The sequence below is a fragment of the Typopeltis vanoorti genome, chromosome 6, assembly GCF_054136105.1.
Source record: "Typopeltis vanoorti isolate ZY-2024b chromosome 6, IOZ_Tvanoo_1.0, whole genome shotgun sequence".
Taxonomy (NCBI): Eukaryota; Metazoa; Arthropoda; class Arachnida; order Uropygi; family Thelyphonidae; genus Typopeltis; species Typopeltis vanoorti.
In genome coordinates, this window is record NC_143554.1 from 46,195,926 (window position 1) to 46,217,720 (window position 21,795).

The 21,795-nt window shown below is 35.1% G+C and overlaps 1 protein-coding gene across 1 annotated transcript in view; it reads left to right on the forward strand.

The window, feature by feature from the left end:
* Positions 1 to 21,795, forward strand: part of LOC150105429 (26S proteasome non-ATPase regulatory subunit 11-like) — a 324,220-nt gene that overhangs the window by 208,604 nt on the left and 93,821 nt on the right. Inside the window, exon 8 of the mRNA XM_090393957.1 lies at positions 11,445 to 11,568. Within this exon, the coding sequence (XP_090250083.1) occupies positions 11,445 to 11,568 (124 nt within the window). The remainder of the gene's footprint in view (positions 1 to 11,444; positions 11,569 to 21,795) is intronic.

Genomic DNA, 21,795 nt, shown 5'->3' on the forward strand with positions numbered 1-21,795 from the left:
AACTTACAAAAATGCATCACTGATATATTGGAAAGCAAATAAAAAAAAAGCTTGGATAACTACCAGTTTATTTTAAAAATGGTTTCTAAATTTTTAGTTAGTACTATTTTTAATAAAAATTAAGTTTATGGTATTATGTTATAAGATGGTGTATTTTTATTTGCTTTGGAACATAACTCCTTAACATGGTTTCACACTATTTTATAGCAACCTAACTACTGTGTTATATGAGGGTTACCTGTGTATGGATGTTCCGTTCAGAAAATAGGTTACATTCTGAACTACAGAAAGCAGGATCAAACGTAGTATTCTCCAACTAAGGAGAATACTAGGTTTGATCCCATCTTATTACAGTTGTTTGCTTGTTGTTTGTAGTTGCTAGATGGGAGGGATATTGATGCATGGGAAGTATTAAAAAAAATACATCAATGATGCAATATGAGAATATGTGACTACATATTTTAAGAAGCAATGGGACAGGAGTGAAACGAATGTACAAGCATATTTACCAAGAGATTCTTAAGAAAAGATGATGTGGAAGGAATACTGTGTGCATAAGGATGATGTCTGTTATGGAAATTATAAGACACAGGCCTTAAGTGTTGAAAGTAATGTATGGGAAGCTAGTGTGAGTGTGAAAAGAAATTGGCCCTGCAAGCTAAAGACTAAAGGCAGAAGTAAAAAATAAGTTGCAAGTAAAAGAGAGAATGAATGTGAAGGAATATCTACTTAATGCTGGTGGCAGATGCAGAGGAGATTATTCAACTGAGTGTCTATTTTGCTAAAAACTGTCAACCTGGTTATGTAGCATGGAGCTTGATGCTTCCTCTATGCTAGTTGAAGAAACTCAAGTGCATGGGGATGAAGAACTAATAGACCTACATAAACTTAGCTATAGCAGTTGATGAGATATCAGCATAGATGTTAAAAGAGTGTTCAACTTAATTAGTTGTGCTTTTGACCTGGCTGTATAATTCAAGTATCAGCTCAGGGAAGTTTCCACAGGAGTGGAAAGAATGTATGATAATCCCATTGCACAAAAGTGATGCAAAGATAGATTTTGCACCTGTACTTTGCAATGAACAGCATGGGTTTACTAAAGGATGGTCATGTTTAAATGACTTTCACATTTTATAATGTTGCAGTTGAGTAGATAACCGACTTTCGACTTTGCTAATGCTTTTTATAGGATATAGCATAGAAGGCTAATACGTAAGTTGAAGGATATGGGCTTGAGTTAGAAACTATTCTAACTCATGCTCTTTTCTTCCAAATTTTGGGAAAATTTGGAGAAAAGAGCATTTTCTACAATTTCAACAATCATTTCCTACTCTGCTATTTAGATCCCCAACAAGAATCAACTTTTCCTTTTTCATTGTGTCAGTTGCTTTCTCTAAAGCCTCAAAAAATTCCTCCACTTCTACCTTAATAGAACCTATTTGGGACCATAGGCACAAATAAGTCTCATTGTCCTGTTCCCCATTATCATATTTGCCCACATCACTCTACTTGAGACTGCCTGCCATTCAAGAAGATTAGCTTCGTATTTAGTGTTGAATACTATGGCTACTCCTTCTTTTCCTTGATTATCATTGCCTGAATATAACATTTTGTATTTAGTGCTCAGAAAGATCTCACCTGTTTTTTTCTTTTTTGTTTCAGTCACCCCAATTATGTCGATCTGGTACTTATCTAATTCCTCAGCTAGCTCCATTTCTTTGCCATTCAGGCTTCTTGTGTTGATAGTACCAATCTTGAATTCTGGTTATGTTGAGTGGTGGGTGATGGAATTTTTTTACTATTTTTTCTGAACTCAGCACTTAAAAATCTATAAGAATCAATTATTACTTCTCAGACAACTTTTCCATCACATCCTGTGTTATTTCTAACACCATGTTCTGGCATAAAAATGTGCACAAATTCACATAGAGAGATCTTAGAAAATAAGAAATGTTTCTTTATTACATTTTTGTTGCTGGTGATGTTTTTTCACTCGTTCAGGACACAAGTATAGAAGATTTGGAATTGCCAGTTATCACCATTTAGTGTTGAGCAAGGTAAAATTGAATTTCATACATGAGTGTAAGAAAGATTTTAAATGAAGATGGTGCATCTTTTACAGGTGAACTTTAGACACTACACAAACATTATTCAAGAAAAAAAAATGTTCCCTGAGGAAAACATTCAGAGAGGGATATGGTGAGATAGTCTAAAAGGATAGAAAAATCAGAACTCCATGGTTTACTCAAGAAGCTAGAGCTGCTCAATGAAAAGAAGAAAGCATGTTGAAAGTTCCTGGCAAGCAAATCAGCATGTGATCTTTAAGAATGCAGAGAAAATTGTAAGAAAACAAAGCAATCTAAACAAAAAAAAAAGTTATGGAAAGACTTGCAAGAACACAGAAAATAAATATCAGGAAGCAAAATCTTCTGTAAGCTAATTAAAAAATGCTCAGAAATGGAGGAAAGAGTAAAAGGAATCATAAAGGTTACATGAAAACTGAAGCTGTTCTAGATGTCTGGCGTAATTACTTTGGGGAATTGCTAAAAGAGTACATATCAATACTTGAGGTAGAAAAAAAACACATTAAAAACCTGAAATGTGGGAAGGCAGCTGTAATAGTGATATTCAGAAAAAAATTGCTTAAATATGGTTTAGTGTTTTGACTAATTTTTTCTCGTATTCCATTTAAATTTATTCAGTTGACTTCTTACCATCCAGTTTTGCTAATTCTGTTGTCTTTTTGTCTAATTTTCTAAAATGAATTCTGTAGTCTCTTTGATTTGCTATTTTCACTAACAACTGTGCCTAAATAGCTGAAATGTTTTACTAGTTCTCCATTGAGGATACAGTTATATCTTCAGTGATGTTTCTTCCTATTTTCATTATCTCCGTATTACAGCAGTTATTCAATTTAGTTGGGGGAATCCTAGACTTTTACGATTTATTTAGCAGCATAACATCATTGGCATATAGTAAAGAGCTTAGATTAACTTCTGAAATTTTGATGTCAGGTTTAATGCTGCTTTCTTTTATAATGCAATGACTTTCTTCTAAGAAGTGCTTTGAAAGACCAAAATATAAGATCTGATGATATCAAAGTTTTAATATCATCAGATTTTATTGAAATTTGGCGGAAATTGTCAATACGAAGTTAGTAATGATGTATCCTTTCCATACGATAATATCAGATTCCATCCCTGAGCGCACATATTAGGAATTTGATAAGTTTTATAGGCTTTTGTGAGTTGGATTTTTGGAAGAAAAAACTTTTTTTTTTTTTTTTTTTGTTTCAGTACATGTGAACATTGTAATATCTTCATTTTTTTATGAGTCACTTAGTATTATCAGTTAAATCATTCTAATTTTTGTTTTAAAATCATGTTTCATAAGCTATTTTGATTTAATTGATCTTTAATTAATTGGTAGGATTTTTGGTAAATCAATACACATATCTATTGAGGTTTGGAAAGGGTTATTACTGATGATTCCAACAATAATCTATCCAATTTCAAACATCTATGTAACACTTTGATTTTTTTCATCTAATTCTTTGTGAAGGGATGTAAAACATGGTCTTCATGTTTTATATCCCTTCACAAAGTAATAGAAAAATGATAGCAAATGCATATTTTATGTTCTCTTAGACAGATGTTAACAGATCTTCCTGTAAATCCATAGTGATCAATTCACCCATCCATCCATCCATCCATCTGGGAGTGTGTGAAAGGCTTGTACAGGCGACTGATGGAGTTTATTCTTATGTGAATGGATGAGTTTTCATGTGTTTTAAATGTTGTGTGGAGCTTTTGTTCATTTAGCATTTGAGCTATGTTATATAATATATCCAGGATGTGTGGAATAATGATTTTTCATGTGGTGGTGGTGTGTGAGGGAGTCTAGTATTTTATCTTATCTGTTTTATAGAGTTATAGTCCCCTTTGGCTAAAATGGCAAAGGTAGGAGAGAGTTCATTGGCTTGCTGTGTCATTAGAACAAATAGCAGTTGCTATAAAGCAGCTGCTATCTATTCCTGTGTGTGTGTGTGTGTGTGTGTGTGTGTGTGTGTGTGTGTGTGTGTGTGTGTGTGTGTGTGTGTGTGAGAGAGAGTTTTAAGAATACTGTAATCTTAGGTCTCTCAGATGTTGGCGTAATTGCCTATTTATAAATACCCTACAGCGTCTGTTGGCTTTCTATTAAATAGCAAATAATAAATTATTTGCGATGTGTGTGACTGATATGTCTACAAAGAGAAGAGAGTCATTTGATTATTTTTCTGTTGTGAAATGTAATTTCAGAGACCATGGGGCCAAATTTGCAAGTGCATTATCTGCATTTTCTGGTATGACTGGCTGAGCAGTTAGCCTATCCATTCTCTAACCAACAGGTTGTGGGTTCAAATCCCACTGTTGGCATGGATATTTGTGATTGTCTTTAGGTGGCAGACAAAAGATAGCCATCCTTTCTACAAATACTCTGGAGTTTATAGCATACCTTGTTCTTGCGGTATTAATTACATCGGACAGACATCTAGAAGTTTTGATACAAGAAAGAAAGAACACATAGGCTATGTAAGGAATAACAGACAGGATATATCAGGTCTTACTTCACACTTTGCCTCTACCAACCATAATATTGAATGGGATATGAGTCATATGCCCTACATAGAAGACAACTACCATTCCAGAACATTTAAAGAAGCTGCTACAGTCGCCTGTTCAACAGGTAACTTGAATTAGAATCAAGGCCTAATCTTACCAGATATATGGAAAACTCTAATCAGATCATTTAACCAAAAAGAAATGAACTTTCATGAAAATTACATTAAATATCTCAATAAATAAAACGTTGCGCTTGCGACACGCGCATATATAGAACATTTAAAGAAGCTACAGTCGCCTGTTCAACAGGTAACTTGAATTAGAATCAAGGCCTAATCTTACCAGATATATGGAAAACTCTAATCAGATCATTTAACCAAAAAGAAATGAACTTTCATGAAAATTGCATTAAATATCTCAACAAATAAAACGTTGCGCTTGCGACATGCGTATTATATCATTGTATCACGCACAGTGATAACTTTATATAATTTTTAGAATTGTCGTTTCGTTTCCTAGTTTTTGTTACTTTCTATTGCTTACCAGTGTATTCCTTTTGAAAATGCTGACAGATATCAGTCAGTGAAACGTTGGATATTAAACTAATATTTACTTGACTAACATACAGAATTAAGTCTTTAATTTATTAATACTAGTAGTCAAGAAAAAGGTCATAATATGAAGTATAAAATTTATTTAAATATAGAAAAAATCCATCTCCCTCATAGTACTAATGCATTATGAATTTACAACCTTTCATGAGCAGGAGTCACATTTAAAAAAAAACAATTAAATATCATGTGGACTGACTGGGGATTTTCAGTTGTTTGTTTGCTGATGATGCAAATTTGGGGAGAATTATAAGTAGCACCGCTGATGATAATTCCCTTCAGGATGATTTCAATAGACTTTTGACTTGGACAAAGCAGTGGAATTGTAGTATTAACATTAATAAGTGCAAGGTGTTGCATTTTGGAGTGCAGAAATATGACTGTCTACTATATTGATGGCACTGTACTGAAGTGGATGAGAGTCAATATTTGGGAGTGATGACTGACAGTAGACTGAAGTTTAGAGGGGCATGTTGCAAGTGTTGCAACATGCCCCTCTACCTCCTCATCTCTACATGTCTACACTGATATGTAGAGATGAGGAGGTAGTTGTGGCACTGTATAAAAGCACTGGTCAGACCACACTTGGACTATTGTACTCTGATTTGATCACCTGAATTTCATTGTGATGTGGAAACATTGGAGAGGGTCCAGATATACGTGACTAAGACAATATCAGGACTCTGAAATGTTGGCTATGGAGAGGGGTTGAAGGTGTGTAGATTGCATAGTTTGGTAGATAGGAGAAAAATAAGTGATATTGATAAAAATGTTTAAGTTAGTGAGGGGATTTTATTGAATTAATCTTGAGGGGATTATAGAAAGAGTAGAAGGTGAGAGGGAAAGAACTAAAGAAAAAAACATCCCTGGAAGTTATGAAAGAGTGTGGTGAAGAAGGGTGTGAGCAGTAGATTTTTTATGTGGAGAATTGCAAGTGAATGGAACACGTTATTGGAATATATTGTTAATGTCGGGGAGTGTTAAGGATTTTACAATTCAGTACAATAAAATATGTTGTCAGTTGTGAATGAATCTTCCATGATGAGTCTTTCAGCTCCATGGAGGGTGTAATAGTAGTAATATAATAATTGCCTTTTTAAATACCAGCAAGGCTGTAGGAAGGATTCCTAAGATATAAGTTATTACATCTTGGGTCTTCTTTCAAAAGTGGTTAATCAGAGATCTAGTTAATCAGGGCCGGCGGAAGCAGGCATGCGGGTGCCGCTGCCAGGGAATGGTTCATAAGTTAATTTTTAAGAAACAAAATTTTTATCATAAAAACAAAAAAATTCTTAGAATGATCAATATTAAAATAAATGAGGCCGTATACACCAAATAAAAATTTAAAAAAAAAAGTATATTGCCACCTCTTTGATCAGCCAGCTGTTTACAATTTTGCAGCTAGAGCAGGCTAAATGCTTGCCTGCAGAATGTTGTGTCTACTGCAGTCTATCTAAAGTGAAACGGTGAACAGTTTTATGTGCAGAAATGAATTTTCGTACAAAACATTTGTTGCTAGTTAACCAGTCATATGGTACGCATCTCAGTAGGCTACCGACAGTAGTGCAGTGTGGACTATTATTTCGTCTCTGTGTCGTGTTGTGTAATAATTTCTTGTTGGTATAAAATAGAAATGGAATCAAAAATTTTAAAAAAAAGTTATCCGGTGCACCAAAGCATAAGCGTCATGCTGTGAAAGAAGCAGATATTAAGAAACAAACTGGGGCTCTTAATAAATTTGTTAAAATATTAAAATATTCTGATGCAGATTGTAACCAACTCGATACGTCAGAAATCAGAGTTGTAGAACCGTGCACATCATCCAGTTTGCATGAAGGTACTATTGCAACTATTGAACAAGATAATTGAACATGATTTAAGTGAAAAATAGTTAGGATTTAGTCAACTACAACAAGATTTAGTTGTAGTTGATCACGAAACTAACACATTGTTAGTCTCTGTGAATTTAGAAGATCCAGGTGAACGGGGAAATATTGATGAAAAATTACGAGTTGTTTTAATTGTAAAATGTTCAAAATAAAAATATAATATATCCCAGAGATACGTATGCTCATAAATTTGGCGACACGTATTATAATAGAAAAATGGAAAATGGGAGCTCGTGCCAAGAACATGGCTCATTTATTCCAAAACTTTAAATTCTGTTTTTTTGCTTTTGTTGCAAACTTGTCGCACTACTGAATCAATTGAATCACCAACCGAGTCTTGTAGAAGGTTATAACGATTGGAGAAATGTAAGTACAACTTTACATAGACATGAGACTAGTTTAACTCACATGAAAAATTTCTTAAAATGGAAGGAACTTGAATAAAAATTTAAAAAAACAAAACTACTATTGATTTCCAGACTCAAAGCATGTATGAAATTGGAAAGAAAAATTGGACAAGTGTTTTAGAACGCTTGATTGAAATTATAAAATTCCTTGGTAGCCAAAATTTAGCTTTTCGCAGATCATCTGATAAATTATATGAAAGAAATAACGGCAATTTTTTAAAATTAGTCGAACTGTTTGGTAAGTTTGATCCCGTTATGGAAAATCATGTTGAAAGGGCCCTACAACGAAACAATAGAGTACACTATTTGAGTAAAGACAGTCAAAATGAATTATTGGAAACTTTAAGTAACGCAATCAGGGATACAATTTTATTATTTTAATCTGCACACCTCATGCAAGTAAAACAGAACAAATGACCATTATTATTCGCTTTGTTTCCTGTGACAATGGAATTGTCAAGATCAAGGAAAACATTTTAGGTTTTGCAGATATATTAGATTCCACAGGACGTGGTTTATGTGCAACAATAATGAAACAACTGGAAAAATGGAACATTCCCATTGAAGACATGCGAGATCAAGGGTATGACAATGGGGCAAATATGGGCCCCAAAATTTGCTTTTGAACAAAAATCCTCTAGCTTTTTACGTGCCATGTGCTGCTCATACTCTAAATTTAATCATTAACGATGTAGCCAAAGTGAATGCAGATACAATTAGTTTCTTTGCAATTATTCAAAAAATATACAATTTCATTCCATTCTCTTACAAATGTTGGACAATCCCTTTAAAGTTTGTAAAAAATGTAACATTGAAACAGCCATCAGACACGCGACGAGAAAGTTTTAAATTAATGCAATCCGCCCTCTGCGATATCAGTTAGGAGAAATTTATGATGCACTTTTTGAAATTATAAATATAATGAAAATTTTAATAAAGAAACTCAGCATGAAGCACAAACAAATATGTGCTAAAATAAAGGACTACAAATTTATTTGCTCTCTTATAACTTGGCATGATTTACAGAATAAACCCTATGAGTAATATGCTTCAAGACAAAAATATCAACATTACACTTGCTTTAGAATCTACTGAAAACTTAAAAATATTCTTACAAGAGTATCGATCAGACACAAATTTTAAAGAAGTTCTAAAAACGGCAAAAGCACTGAGTGAAGAGGTGAATGGAGAACAAGAATTTAAAACTGGTACGGAAGTTTGACGACGACAGAAGACACAATTTGACTACAAGCATCATGACGAAACTCCACAATCGCCAGAAGATAAATTTAGAGTGAATGTGTTTTATACACTTCTAGACGTTGCAATGTGTTCGTTAATAGAATGTTTTGAACAACTAAAAGATATGATAATTTCAATTTCTTGTATAAATTACTACAAATTAATAACGAAGATTTACGAAAAATTTGTGACGATTTAGAGATTCTCTTGAAGGACTGCGACAATAAAAACATAAATGCAATAGAACAATATGATGAGTTATGTGCTTTCCGGGATATTTTTTGGAAGGATAATTTAAATATTCAAAACCCTTTCGATATTCTTAATTTTATTGCGTTCAATAATTTATCTTTCCCTAACTTTTCAATTGCTTTAAGAATACTATTAACCTTAACTGTTAGTGTAGCGAGCAGTGAACGTTCCTTTTCCAAGTTGAAATTGATTAAAACCTACTTAAGAACGAGTATGTCACAAAAAAGGCTTGTTAGTTTGGCATTAATAGCTATTGAAAATAAAATATGTGCGGAATTAGACGTTAAGACCATTATTTCTAATTTTGTGAATATGAAATCAAAAACCTTAAAATTTTAATTTAAAAAATTTCAAGTATATTTATGTGATTTAATTTATTTTCTGTTATTCTGTAAAGATGTTATTTTTTGAATACTTATATTAAATGTCCTAATTATTTCTGAATTCTTTTCTTATTTTCTCATCTATCTTGAGTTTCTTTTATTTTCCTAAAAGATAGTTCCGCTTATAAAAATTATTACAAGTTACTAAGAATTTAGTAACTTGTAAAATGCAAAAATTTTTTAAACTTTAGTTCAAATAAATTTTAACTTTAATTAAAATTAATTTTAATTTTGTTAGCGAATCGGGTCGGTGAGAAGGCTATAATCCCTGTATCATTACATTCAACGATTAAAGTGAAGTGGCTTTATCAAAATTTGTTAACTTTTGAGAATTTTTTGAATATACGGATTTTTAACAATTATCCTGCCTAGTCAACACTCCCGTTTCGTTACATTTAGCGAATCAACGTGTGGCTGTTCTGTCAAAATTTATTTAAGAAATTTAAAATAATTTTAAATTTTTATTATCGTAAAAGAACCACACACTCCCGTATCGTTACAGGGGCGCTTGGATAGAAATTGCATGCAGGTAGATAAGTCTTCATATGGGAGAGAGTGGGAGATTAATCCCACAGTTAACTCACTGGAAGAACAATATGCTGGTCAGATAATTGAATGATTGGATAACAGCAAAGGCACAATAATTACATGGTTCTGTAACAGTTCTAACAGAACAATTAATTCAGTTCTGTAAACTAACCCATTCAAGGGTCACTTTATTTGAAGGTTGGATAATTGAGATTTCTGTATATTACTTGTATATTATTTCTTTAATGTGAAAATGGACATTACAGTTTTTCAGCTCCCTTCTTTAGAAAGGTCTTCTTCCTTTTTCCATCTTTTACCTTGCGGTGTCGAGGGTTTTCTATTCATTTAACCGCAATTGTACACAAGGATAAAGTGGTTGCCTCCAGGTGTATCATATGTCTGTAGGAGTATTGAGTTCTCAAGGCTGGTTTGCCTGCTTGTGGGATGAAAAACCCCAGATAAACTGGGGAGAAAAACCTAAGCTCCTCACGTCAGCAATGGGGATTGAACCCAGAACACTCCTTTCCCAAACATATGGTTGCGAAGTGCATAGCCACTTGGGTAACCACATGCACTCTTTAGAAAGGTAAATACTTTTATCATGATATCTGACAAATGAGTACATCCATGCTATTAGTAGATCGGCTTTATGATTTTGACAGTGTGGGTTCGGAACAATTGATTTAAACAAATACTTGTGGACTATAAATATCTTTTACAGTGTTACCTGTGAATATGATATCGATTGCTGTTTGAAGTTACATTCTACTTAATAATGTTTATCTTCTCTAGATAAGTCTTCATATGGGGGGGGGGGATTAATGCCACAGTTTTGGTCATTAGCCAACTCTCATGACCATAGGTCATGAGAGTTGGGTAATTACTGAAAGAATGCAGACACAAATCCAAGTGGCTGAAATGAGATTCCTTTGAGAGGTTGTGGGGCTGACAAGACTCGACAGAGTCAGAAGTTCTGCAATTCGGGAAACCCTCAATACTTAACCATTGCTTCTCCGTGTTGAGAGATCACAGTTACATTGGTTCTGGCACCTGGTCAGAATGCCACAAGAGAGGCTCCCCCAGCAGGCCCTCTTTGCCAAGCCAGAGATGGTGGAAGGCCAAGGACTTGCTGGATAGATTATATCCAAAACCTTGGGTGGACACATTTGGGAGTCCCACCAGAATACCTGAGCTTGGTGGTGGAGGATCGTGACCATTGGAAATTCCTCTTGCAGCTACTGCTCCCACAACCCAGTTAGGAAAGGTGGGCCTTGAAGATGAATGAAAATGTTACTTAAATTGTAAGAAATGCTTGAAATTAATCAAATAGGAATAAAAACATCTTGTTCTTATTGGAGTGTATTGAAACAAGAGCCTCTTCTTTTAAAGACAAGAAACAAAATGCAGGAAATGTATTTCTTTGAAGTTTATCTTTAAAGAATACATTTTCTGCATCATTTTATGTAATATTTTCTCATCACCTTAATAATAATCTCCACATTAATGTGATTTTTTTTTTCTCCATTTCCAGGCCTGATGATGTACAGTCTATTGTCATGGGTAAATTGGCTTTAAAATATGCTGGTCGGGAAGTGGATGCTATGAAAGCTGTTGCACGAGCCAGTCAAAGAAGATCAGTGGCAGAGTTCCAAGTGGTATTTCGTTTTGCTCATTTCATTTGAATCAGGCAGGAGTATTGCTACTTAATAAAAAATTTAACATCCTTTATTTCATGATACCTTTCTTCCCCTCCTTGCCCCTTTTATTGTAATATAAATACTTATATAAAAGTTTAATTGCTTTTGGATACATTTTAAATATTAAAAGGCTGTTAATAGCAAATGCCTGATAACATTTACTTGAATGACTGTGTGAATGTGAGCTTACAGATAAGTCATTGTTTTGATATATAATTCATGATATTTCTGATAATTACTAGTTTGAGTGTTCTTGTGTATGACTTAGTGATTAAGTGTTTTCTTTTTATGATATATTTATACCTTGTATGATACCTAAATAGTGTTATTCATGGTGCCTATGACAACAAGAACAATAGTAGCCAAGAAGTCATTATTCAGAGGCTTTGACTTGGGAGATTTTGTGTTGCGGAGACAGAGTGAGTTAATGCTGAAAGCTGTGAAACAGTCTTGTAGTGAGTAACAGGAGTAAATGATAGTGGAAGAATGTGAAAGGGAGTATAAATGAAGTGGTTGAAAGTGGTGGTAAGGTAGCATATGCGAAAGTCAAGCCAGAGGTAAGATATTGAGCTTACTAGATAGCGAGGATGATGACCAAACAGATAGCGAAGAGCAAAAGCCAGAAATGATTCAGGTTGTGAAAGTGGAGTTTGTGAAGAAAAAGCAAGAGATGAAGCAATAGCATAGTGAAATGAGGAGGATAAATAACCAATCTGTATAGAAGAGAGAGAGAGAGGAAGGCTAGAATAAAAGATGGCAATGTAAAAGAAGTGTCTAATGATTCGAGAGTGGCCATGTATGGGGATTCAATTATTAGAATTATGGTTAATGAGAAGGTGCATAAGGTTTGCTTTCCAGAGGTAGATTGAGTTGGTTGTAGGCTCAAATGATCTGGATGTTAACAAAGAGAATGTAAGGATGGGTATCAAGAGATGGACCTGGAGGTGTTGGTGGATAGGGACCTGAAATTTTAAGGCCATTTTGCTAAAATTGTGTGGACAGCACAGTGATTATGACAGTAATGCAGAGAACACCAGCATGTAGGAGTAAAATTGTTATGATTCCATTGTATAAGACTTTGATCAGACCACATGTGGATTACTATGCACAGATTTGGTCTCTTGAATGTTGAGTATGAAGACAGATTGAGGGAGTGCAGTTTGCAGTCTAGTAGATGGGGGGGGGGGCATAATCGAGATACATAATTTGGCAAAGAATTAATACTAGATTAATTTGGATCAGATATTTCATAGAATTGGTGGAAACAGAAGGAGAACAAGAGGCCATCCTTGGAAGCCGTATAAGGAGGATGTGAGCGAGGGGGTGAGGTGTAAGTTGTTGTTTTTTTGCATGCCTGAAATTGTAATGAGTGGGAAGATAGTGAAAACTTGCCATAACATGTCTCAAGTCGTTATGGCAAGCATTCAAATGCAGTGATGTGTAATGGAAGACCTCCTGCGATGAGCTGTTGACTCCATGGAGGTCTGATCATAATAATATAAATGTATTCTATACTGAACTGCAAACTAAACTTATCTCTGAGATATAAACTTATATGCTATTGACTACTGCCAAGGTCCATTTGAAGTTATAAATTTTATGTTGAAAATTGGAGCACCAAGAGTACATTTATAGCTGAAGACTAATTCAGTGATCTTAAATAATAATAACTAAATGGGAGTGGGTGAGCCATGTACTGACTAATGCTATTGTGGTCCAACTTGTTAACACACATATAGTTTGTTTCACTTTTTTGTTATTCCCTCATTTTTTTTTTAAACATATAAGCAATATATATGATGTTGGAAAGAATTCCAAGACAATTAATGTGTGTATACACAGACATACCATCAATATGAAATAGCATGCTTATTGTGTTTAGGAGTATCCCTGAGTGTTGAACTCTGGCTTAGACTGATTTGGTGATTAAAACTATTATGAAATTGCATTAAATCAACAACAGATAATATATTTTGTAAACATACCTTGAAGTTATATTTTAGATAGAAATGCAATACTTCATACTTATAGCATGAAGTAGTATTGCATGGATAGTATAGTATCCTCATAAATCTGATAATTTAACCAAGACAGTAAATAAAAATATCTTAGAGATTTAAGAAGATAACCAAATGAACAGAGCAAGTTAGAAATGAATTAAAAAACATGATCAACTGTAAAATATAAAAATAAAAAGGTTACTATATAAAGAAATAATTCAAAACACCAGAAAAGGATGAATAAATAAAAAATATCTCATAATTATGGTGTGTAAGCCATTTCAACATGAGGGTTGTCCTCAGAATTATGAAGACCACTCTGCTGAGGAAAGGAAATGAGAGATAAAAAGTGAATAAAGGTGGTAAATTTCACTAAAATGGGCTACCTGAAGTCATTTTTTATTGGCTGAAACCTGGGAGCAATTTTAATGTAGTGGACCTTCCAGTTTTCCAAAAGCACATAAGGGCAATGGATATTTATAGAGTTGCTATTATTTCTTATGGCTGTGGTTTCTTAAATCCGTACCTTAATTTTGTTGTTTGAAAGTCTAGGATGGTGGCTTTCTCAATCCTCAGTATATCATCTAAAATATATACCATATTTGGTGATGATAACATTCATATGTACTTTTTATAGTAATTACCCCATACACAAAAGGTTAAATTTATGGGACATTAATTTTATGGTTAGTCACAAAGTTTGAGGTGAAAGAAAAAAACTTGTTTAAATTAGATTTGAAGACTTGCTGTATGTTTCTGGAATTGTGTAAGGAAATTCTGTTCCAGATAGCAATAGAAGAAGAAAAATTTGTTCTGTGAGTTTAGAGTTGAAGTGTGAAAGAGTACTTGAATAGCTACTATCTGTATATTGATACACTTACATTGCCAGGGAGTTGACACCTGCCTTGATATTTTTTTAATACAAGTCTTGCACTTGGTCAAGTTCCTAAGGAGTGGAAGGAGGGCAAGATTGTGCCACTTCATAAAGGAGGTGATCGAACTCAAGCATCAAACTATAGGCCTATCTGTGTGTCAGGTGTTGTGGTTAAGTTGTTGGAGAAGCTTGTGAGAACTAGGATCCAGAGTTGGGTTGACAACAATGGCATTATCTTTGATGGACAGCATGTATTTGCTAAAGGGAGGTCATGTTTTAGTAATCTACTTACTTATTACAATAAAGTGACTGCTTCCTTGGACAGAGGAGAAAGATACACGGTAATATACTTGAATTTCACAAAGGCTTTTGATAGAGTACCTCATGATAAGTTGACAGTCAAACTAGAGCAGATGGGATTGGATATTAGATTAGTGCATTGGATTGGAGACTGGCTATCTGATAGGTATCAACAAGTTGTGTATGGGGGGTGCGATATCCAGGAAAAGGAAAGTCACTAGTGAAGTGCCTAGGGTCACTAGGCACTCCACTAGTGCCTAGTGACCTAGGGGTCTGTTTTAGGGCCACTACTATTTAACTTGTATATTAATGATATTGGCGAAGATTTGGATGGAGATATTCAGTTGTTTGCAGATGATGCAAAGTTGGGACGAACCATAAAGAGTAGTGAAGATGTTGTGGCCTTGCAAGAAGACTTGAATAAATTGAGTGATTGGGCACAGAAATGGGGATGCGAGTTCAATGTTGCAAAATGTAAGGTTTTAAAATTTGGTAAAGAAAAATGGGATACAGAATTTATGCTTGGTGAGAATATATTATTGGAGGTAGAGGAAATAAGAGATCTGAGGGTGATAGTGGATAAGGATCTAAAATTTAGGGAACACATCGGCAAAATTGTGAAGACAACACAAAGGCTTCTGGGAATGATGCGGAGGACACTAACATGTAGAAGTAGGGAGATTCTTGTTCCGTTGTATAAGGCTTTGATTAGGCTACACATGGACTATTGTGCCCAGATTTGGTCACTGGGTTTTCAGAAGGATGAAGAGATGTTGGAAAGGGTTCAAAGGCAACTGACTAAGGTAGTTTCTGACCTCTGGAATGTTGAATATGAAGAAAGATTGAGAAGATGCAATTTGCAGAGTTTGGTGGAGAGTAGGAAGAGGGGAGCTATGATAGAGACCTACAAGTTGATAAGGGTTGTTATAAGATCAATGGTGGAGAAGTTCTACAGAGAATAGTGGGAGATCAGGAGAGAACCAGAGGTCATCCCTGGGAAACTGTATAAAGAGGGTGAGTAGGGGAGAGAGAAGCAGGTTTTTTCATGTAGAGTTGTGAATGATTGGAATGCCTTGCCTGAGAGTGTGGTGTCTGCAAGGAGTTTGAGTCTGTTTATGATGAGATGTGTGTGTGTGTGATAAAAGGACCTCCCAGATGAGTCTTTGACTCTATGAGGTCTTGGGGTAATAATAATAATAAACTCCATTGCTTTTCAGTCTCTTTACCTATGACATCTCTGCCACTGTCACAGAAATTTGTGTATGCACTAACATAGAATACACTAACAGACGACTTATCAGAACACGTTTAAACTGTAGCACTTACAACCCAATTTGCAGAAAACTGAAGTTACTGCTTTCTATTTAAATAGCAGCTAATCAAACTATTCTAAAGTCTACTTTAGAAATAGCATGGTAAAATGCATTGAAAATGATAAAATATTTTGGAGTGACTCTTCACATATCCTTGACTTTCAAAAATCACTTGAGAAAGGTTTTTATTTATGTATTATATATCAGTTCCACATATGAGAGGTCCCAAGACCTTATCACATATCAGTGTTGTATGCAGACAAGTGGTTAGAAAAAAGAAAGGAATTTGTTTATGTGTTTCTTGAAGACCTGAGGGTTTTAATCATTGGAAAAAAACAACTTGAGCAAGACTGTTCCAGAGACATGTATGTAGGGAATGAAGTAGAAGCTGAGAAGTTGTTTCTATGAGTTAGCAGTTGAACTGTATGTGAGTATTGACCAGCATCTGTTTGTGTTTGTACATGATTAGAGGAAAACAGAGGGTTGGTAGGGGGCCAGTTCAGTGGAGCAGCACCCATGGAAATATCTAACATGATGCAGCAACAGAGCATATGTGGGAAAGAAACTGGAGGGAGCAGCCATCAGTTAAGTGAATTGCTGACTTCTGAATACAGTCAAGCATTTTGAGGGAGGTCTTATGAGCACTGCCCCAAATATGGGAACAGTATTCTAAAGTCGGTCACCTTTGAGCTTTATAAAGCAGCAGGAGTCGAGGAGAAGCGAAGCTGTTTGGAACAAAAAAAAATACCAAGCTTTTTTTTTTTTGTAGGCTACAGAGACACATGGACGTGATATGCTTATGTCACGAAACAGAACCAGTTTTAAATAGAAAACTGATTCTGGTAAGCAGAATATTGTCAGAAAGTGTAAGCAAACAAAGTTTGCACATGAAGTATCTTCAGGACTGAGGCAACTCATGGTAAAGGTGGACTAAGCTCTCATCACTTGTCTTAGTATCTCCCGTAATGCAAATGTATATTGCTATGCATTAAGAGAAGGGCCGCTACCCGGACCGGTTTTGACTTTTATTGAGGTCTCGTCAGTGGGAGCCAGACCCAGAGGTGGTGATAAGGTGGAAGTAATGGAGAAGTCATATTTACCTATACAAGTTGCCAAAAGGTGTTTCACATTATTATTAAATTACTCTGGATTCAGAGAAAGATCTTTCTCTAAATCCAGAGTAATTTAATAATAAGGTGAGACACCTTTTGGCAATGAGACATCTCCTTGTCTGCAAGGAGATGTACTTTGCATTACGGGAGATACTAAGACAAGTGATGAGAGCTTAGTCCACCTTTATCTCGAGTTGCTTCAGTCCTGAAGATACTTCAGGTGCAAACTTTGTTTGCTTACACTTGGATAAAGGATTAAACTAAATTTATTATAGTCTAACAAAGTGAAAAAAAACTTCCAACATTGTCAGAGAAGCGAGAGAGAGGGTGCATTGATGTATGTTTTGGAAACGTGCTTTTCTCTTGTAGTAAAACTTCTCATCATATCTATTGTATTATATATTGTATATTTGCTTAGAGATTAGTTTTGCCATCAGATTTTTCTCTAAGCAAATAGCCAGCCAGACATGTCAACACCCAACTTCTAATTTGTTTCCTGCCTATAACTTGTATTGATTAAACAGTGTGCATTGCATTTTGCTTTTATCAACTGATAAGTGAGAAAAGTGTTATTTAACCTTTTTAAGGCTATTGGTATTAATTACCTTGAAGTTTGCATGTTAGGTCACAGTGTTGGCTCATTTTGCTGATAGCACAGCTGGTGCTATAGATACATGCTTGCTCTTGTATATATTCAAATCATTTCCCTCTGTCGCAGTTTTTGCATTTGTGAAAATATAATTCTCTAATATGCCATTAGATTATTTTTTAAATCCAGCTAGTTTTAATGAAAAAAAAATTTTTGAGAATTTTTTCATCGTTTAAAATAAAACAGCAAGAGTGAAATTTTGTTTTGCTGCAATGAAATTAGATATAAATCTGCTTCACATGATTAAAAATGCTGTCAACATTAGTGTAGACAGTATTTTTAATGATGATAATTTTTAAGTGTAATCCACACTTTGGGGTCTGTCATAGTTTAATTGATTACTAATCTCAGCCGTATTTCTTTTGTCAATAACGGGGATGGGGGTTGAACAACTTATTGCCTTCTCAACTCGGTTCCATAACTGCATCTTAGAGCTGGTGCTAGTGAAATCCAGAAACATTTTCAAGTAATATAGTTTTAATTTCAAATACAAATATTAAGTAGACTAAACCATATACAATACTGTTAAAGGCAGGACAAATAAGAGAAGCTTCCATACTGTAATATATCATTTATTTTATCATTAAAAAAAGTGGCAGGTGGGGGTTCATCGATGGGTATGCACAAAACTGTACAAATAGATATAATCTTTATATAATCACATCAGTATTTTATCTACCTGAAAAAATAATCTCAATTATTTTTGATTATTTTGTTAATTTTTTACTTAACAAAATAATCATTCATGATGACTTTCATGATTATATGGATTTATTCCATATAATCATGAAAGAGTATTATTTGTTTTGCCAAAATTAATCTCATATGTCCAAGTTTTTAAAATAGTTTGCTGTTTGCTCTGAATTAAGTTTTGTTTATTCATAATCCTAATTAAAAATTACTTCACAGAATAAATGCTTGGTTTCCACAGCTATAATGTTTATATCTGTGGTAAACAAAACAAATATTTAGACATATCACAGTGTGACATTTATAATAATTTACAATCTGAAAGTTAGAATTTTATGGTCTTCTTATTTTTTCCACTACACTTTGGTTTCAATAAATTAAAGATGTCAAGAAATTATATTCTTGGTTTTATCCTTTATCCAAGTGTAAGCAAACAAAGTTTGTGCATGAAGTGACTTCACGACTAGGCCACTTGTATACAGAGGCTGATCACTTCACATCGATTGCCTTAGTATCCCATAATGCTATGCACATATCCTTACCAACATGTATAATACTATGCATTATGGGAATGACCACTACTCAGACTGGTTTCAATTTTTATTGAAGTCTCATCAGTGGCAGCTAGACCCAGAAGTGTTACCAAGGACATTAACATTAACATTTCTGGCTAAATGGGTGAAGCAAAATTGCTTTTCATATTCCCCTTTGTCTTGTAATGAAAGAACTTTGAATGGAGTGTTTGGGAGCTATATGCTTGCCCATTGAGGCCAGTGAAGTTAGTTGTGTTCAGCTGAACTTAAGATAGGCTTTGGTCTTTTGTATTTGTTGATTTCTGCTTCATTATATTACGAGGCTTCCTTGATTAACGGGTTTGGATGGTTACTTGTCTTGGTAAAGAACTTCTCAGCTAGATTTATGAGGAAGGAAGAGATATAAGGGATATTAACTTCTCTATGGATCCGGGTGTTTCTTAGAAACCAAGGGGCATCCAGAATCATCCTCAGGCACTTATTCTGTAATCTCTGAAGTTTTAGAATGTTTGAATTTGCAGTGTGGCTCCATGCTGGAGATGCGTAAGTGATAACCGGTCGAATTACCATCTTGTAAATTGTTAATTTTGTTTGTGTGTCCAGTTTACTTTGTCTGTTGATCATAGGGTAGATCTGTGCTAAGACGTTGGATGTCTTTGAGGTAATGTAACTAATATGTTTGCTGAATAGGAGTTTACTATCAAGAATCACTCCAAGATATTTAACTTCAGTCTGCCATGGAATCTTTACTCCCAATAAATAAATATCCTCCATGGTATGGATTTTCTTTCTAGTAAACAATATAGCTGAGCTTTTCTGGGGGTTAACGTGGATCCTCCAGTCTGCCATCCACTTTTCTAAAGTGTGTATGCTAGTTTGTAGTCTTTTAGTTGCCAGTTTTGGGCTCAGTGATGTTGCCATCAGTGCAGTATCATCTGCATATAATGCAGTGAATGTTGTTCTTGGGTTCAGAGGGATGTCTGCTACATAGATTGAAAACAGAAGATATCCCTGAGGCACGCCTTCCGAGATCCTGCGTCTGGTCGAAACCATTTCGCCTACCCTGACCTGCATATATCTGTCTTTCAGGTAAGAATGTATTATTTTTATTAACTTGACTGAAAGTTAAATTTTATCAGTTTGTAGAGAAGACCTTGATGCCATACTTTGTCAAACACCTTCTCTGTGTCGATGAAAATGGCAGCTGTATTGAGTTTCCAGTTGAAACCTTTAGTAATGATTTCTACCAGCCGGTGTTGAGCTGTACTATGGGCCCTACCGAAGCCGAACTGTTCATTAGGCAAAATTCCTAACTTATCTGTTTCTGCTTGGAATCTTGAGAGGATCACTTTCTTTGTCACCTTTCCGAGGCTGGACAATAGGCTTATGGGTCTGTAGCTTTCGGGAAGATGAGCATTTTTTCCTGGCTTCTTCAATGGTATGATTGTGACTGTTTTCCATGTAGTAGGGAAATGCTGGAATCTAAAGATGGCATTTGTAATGTTGACGAGATGGACTATGGCCTTTCTTGGAAGTAGTTTTACTATTCTGTTATGTCATCCGGTCCTGGAGCTTTTTTATTGTTTAGATGGGAGATGATATTTATCATTTCTGCTGGATTTGTAGGAGCGATATGTTTGGAATTAACAGTGTTATGTCTTAAGGTTGACCTAACATGACGATGAATCTTGTACATAAGGTTGATATTTAGATTTGTATAAGATGGGTTGCACTGAGATTCTAGGTTATTTACTAGTGCTTCGACTTTCTGTTCATCTTTGTGAACTATCCCTTTCTTGGTTTGTATAGGGGGAGGGGGTATGAGTTGCTTTTTGGTGCGGATTGCTCTTAAGAATTTCCATACAGAATGATCTTCAGTATTGATGTTAGCCAATTTGGTTTCCCATTGATGGTTTCTGTGTTTTTGAAGAGCTTCTCGGACCTGCCTGTTTAGATTGTTCAATACTGTTTTATCTTGTGGGGCTCTGGTATTGTGGTGTCTCTTCCTGGCTCTATTTTTTGCTCTGATTAGATCCATGATTTCTTCAGGGATACGGTTGGTTGGGTGGAAGACAGTGGATTGTCTGACTGATTCTATTGCTTTCTGAATTTGTATGGTTAAGTTATTTATTGCTGTGTCGATCTCTTCCTTTTTACTGATATTGGGCACCGGACCAATATAATTGGGAAGAACCTTGGCTAACTTGTCTCATGGTATGAATGTGTGCAGAGGAGAGAATTGATCTGATGAACCTAGATTAAGCACTATGGGACTGTGGTCAGAAGATAATTCGTTGACTGATTCCAATTTGAATTGGTATCTTAAATTTTTAAAGATGACAACGTCCAGCACATCTGAGCCACCCGAAGGGCTGAAGTGGGTGGGCTCGGTAGGGCTGGCCACAACAACAGAGTTGAGCATTGCATAGTTGAAAAGTGTGTGGCCTTTGGTGTTAGTTGATGAGCTGTACCAAGCTGTGTGTTTTGAGTTGAAATCTCCTGCTATTATTATGGAGTCATTTGGACCAAGTATGGAGTCTAGATCTGTTGTCAGCAGAGGAATGCTTGGAGGGTTATAAGCAGCATAGATCTTGAGACTCCCAGCATTGAAGGTATGTACCTCCACACCAGTCATCTCCAGGTTTACTGTTTTGGGCTTGTCTATTGTATTATGATTCAAATAACTCTTAATATATATATATGTCTGTGCCTCC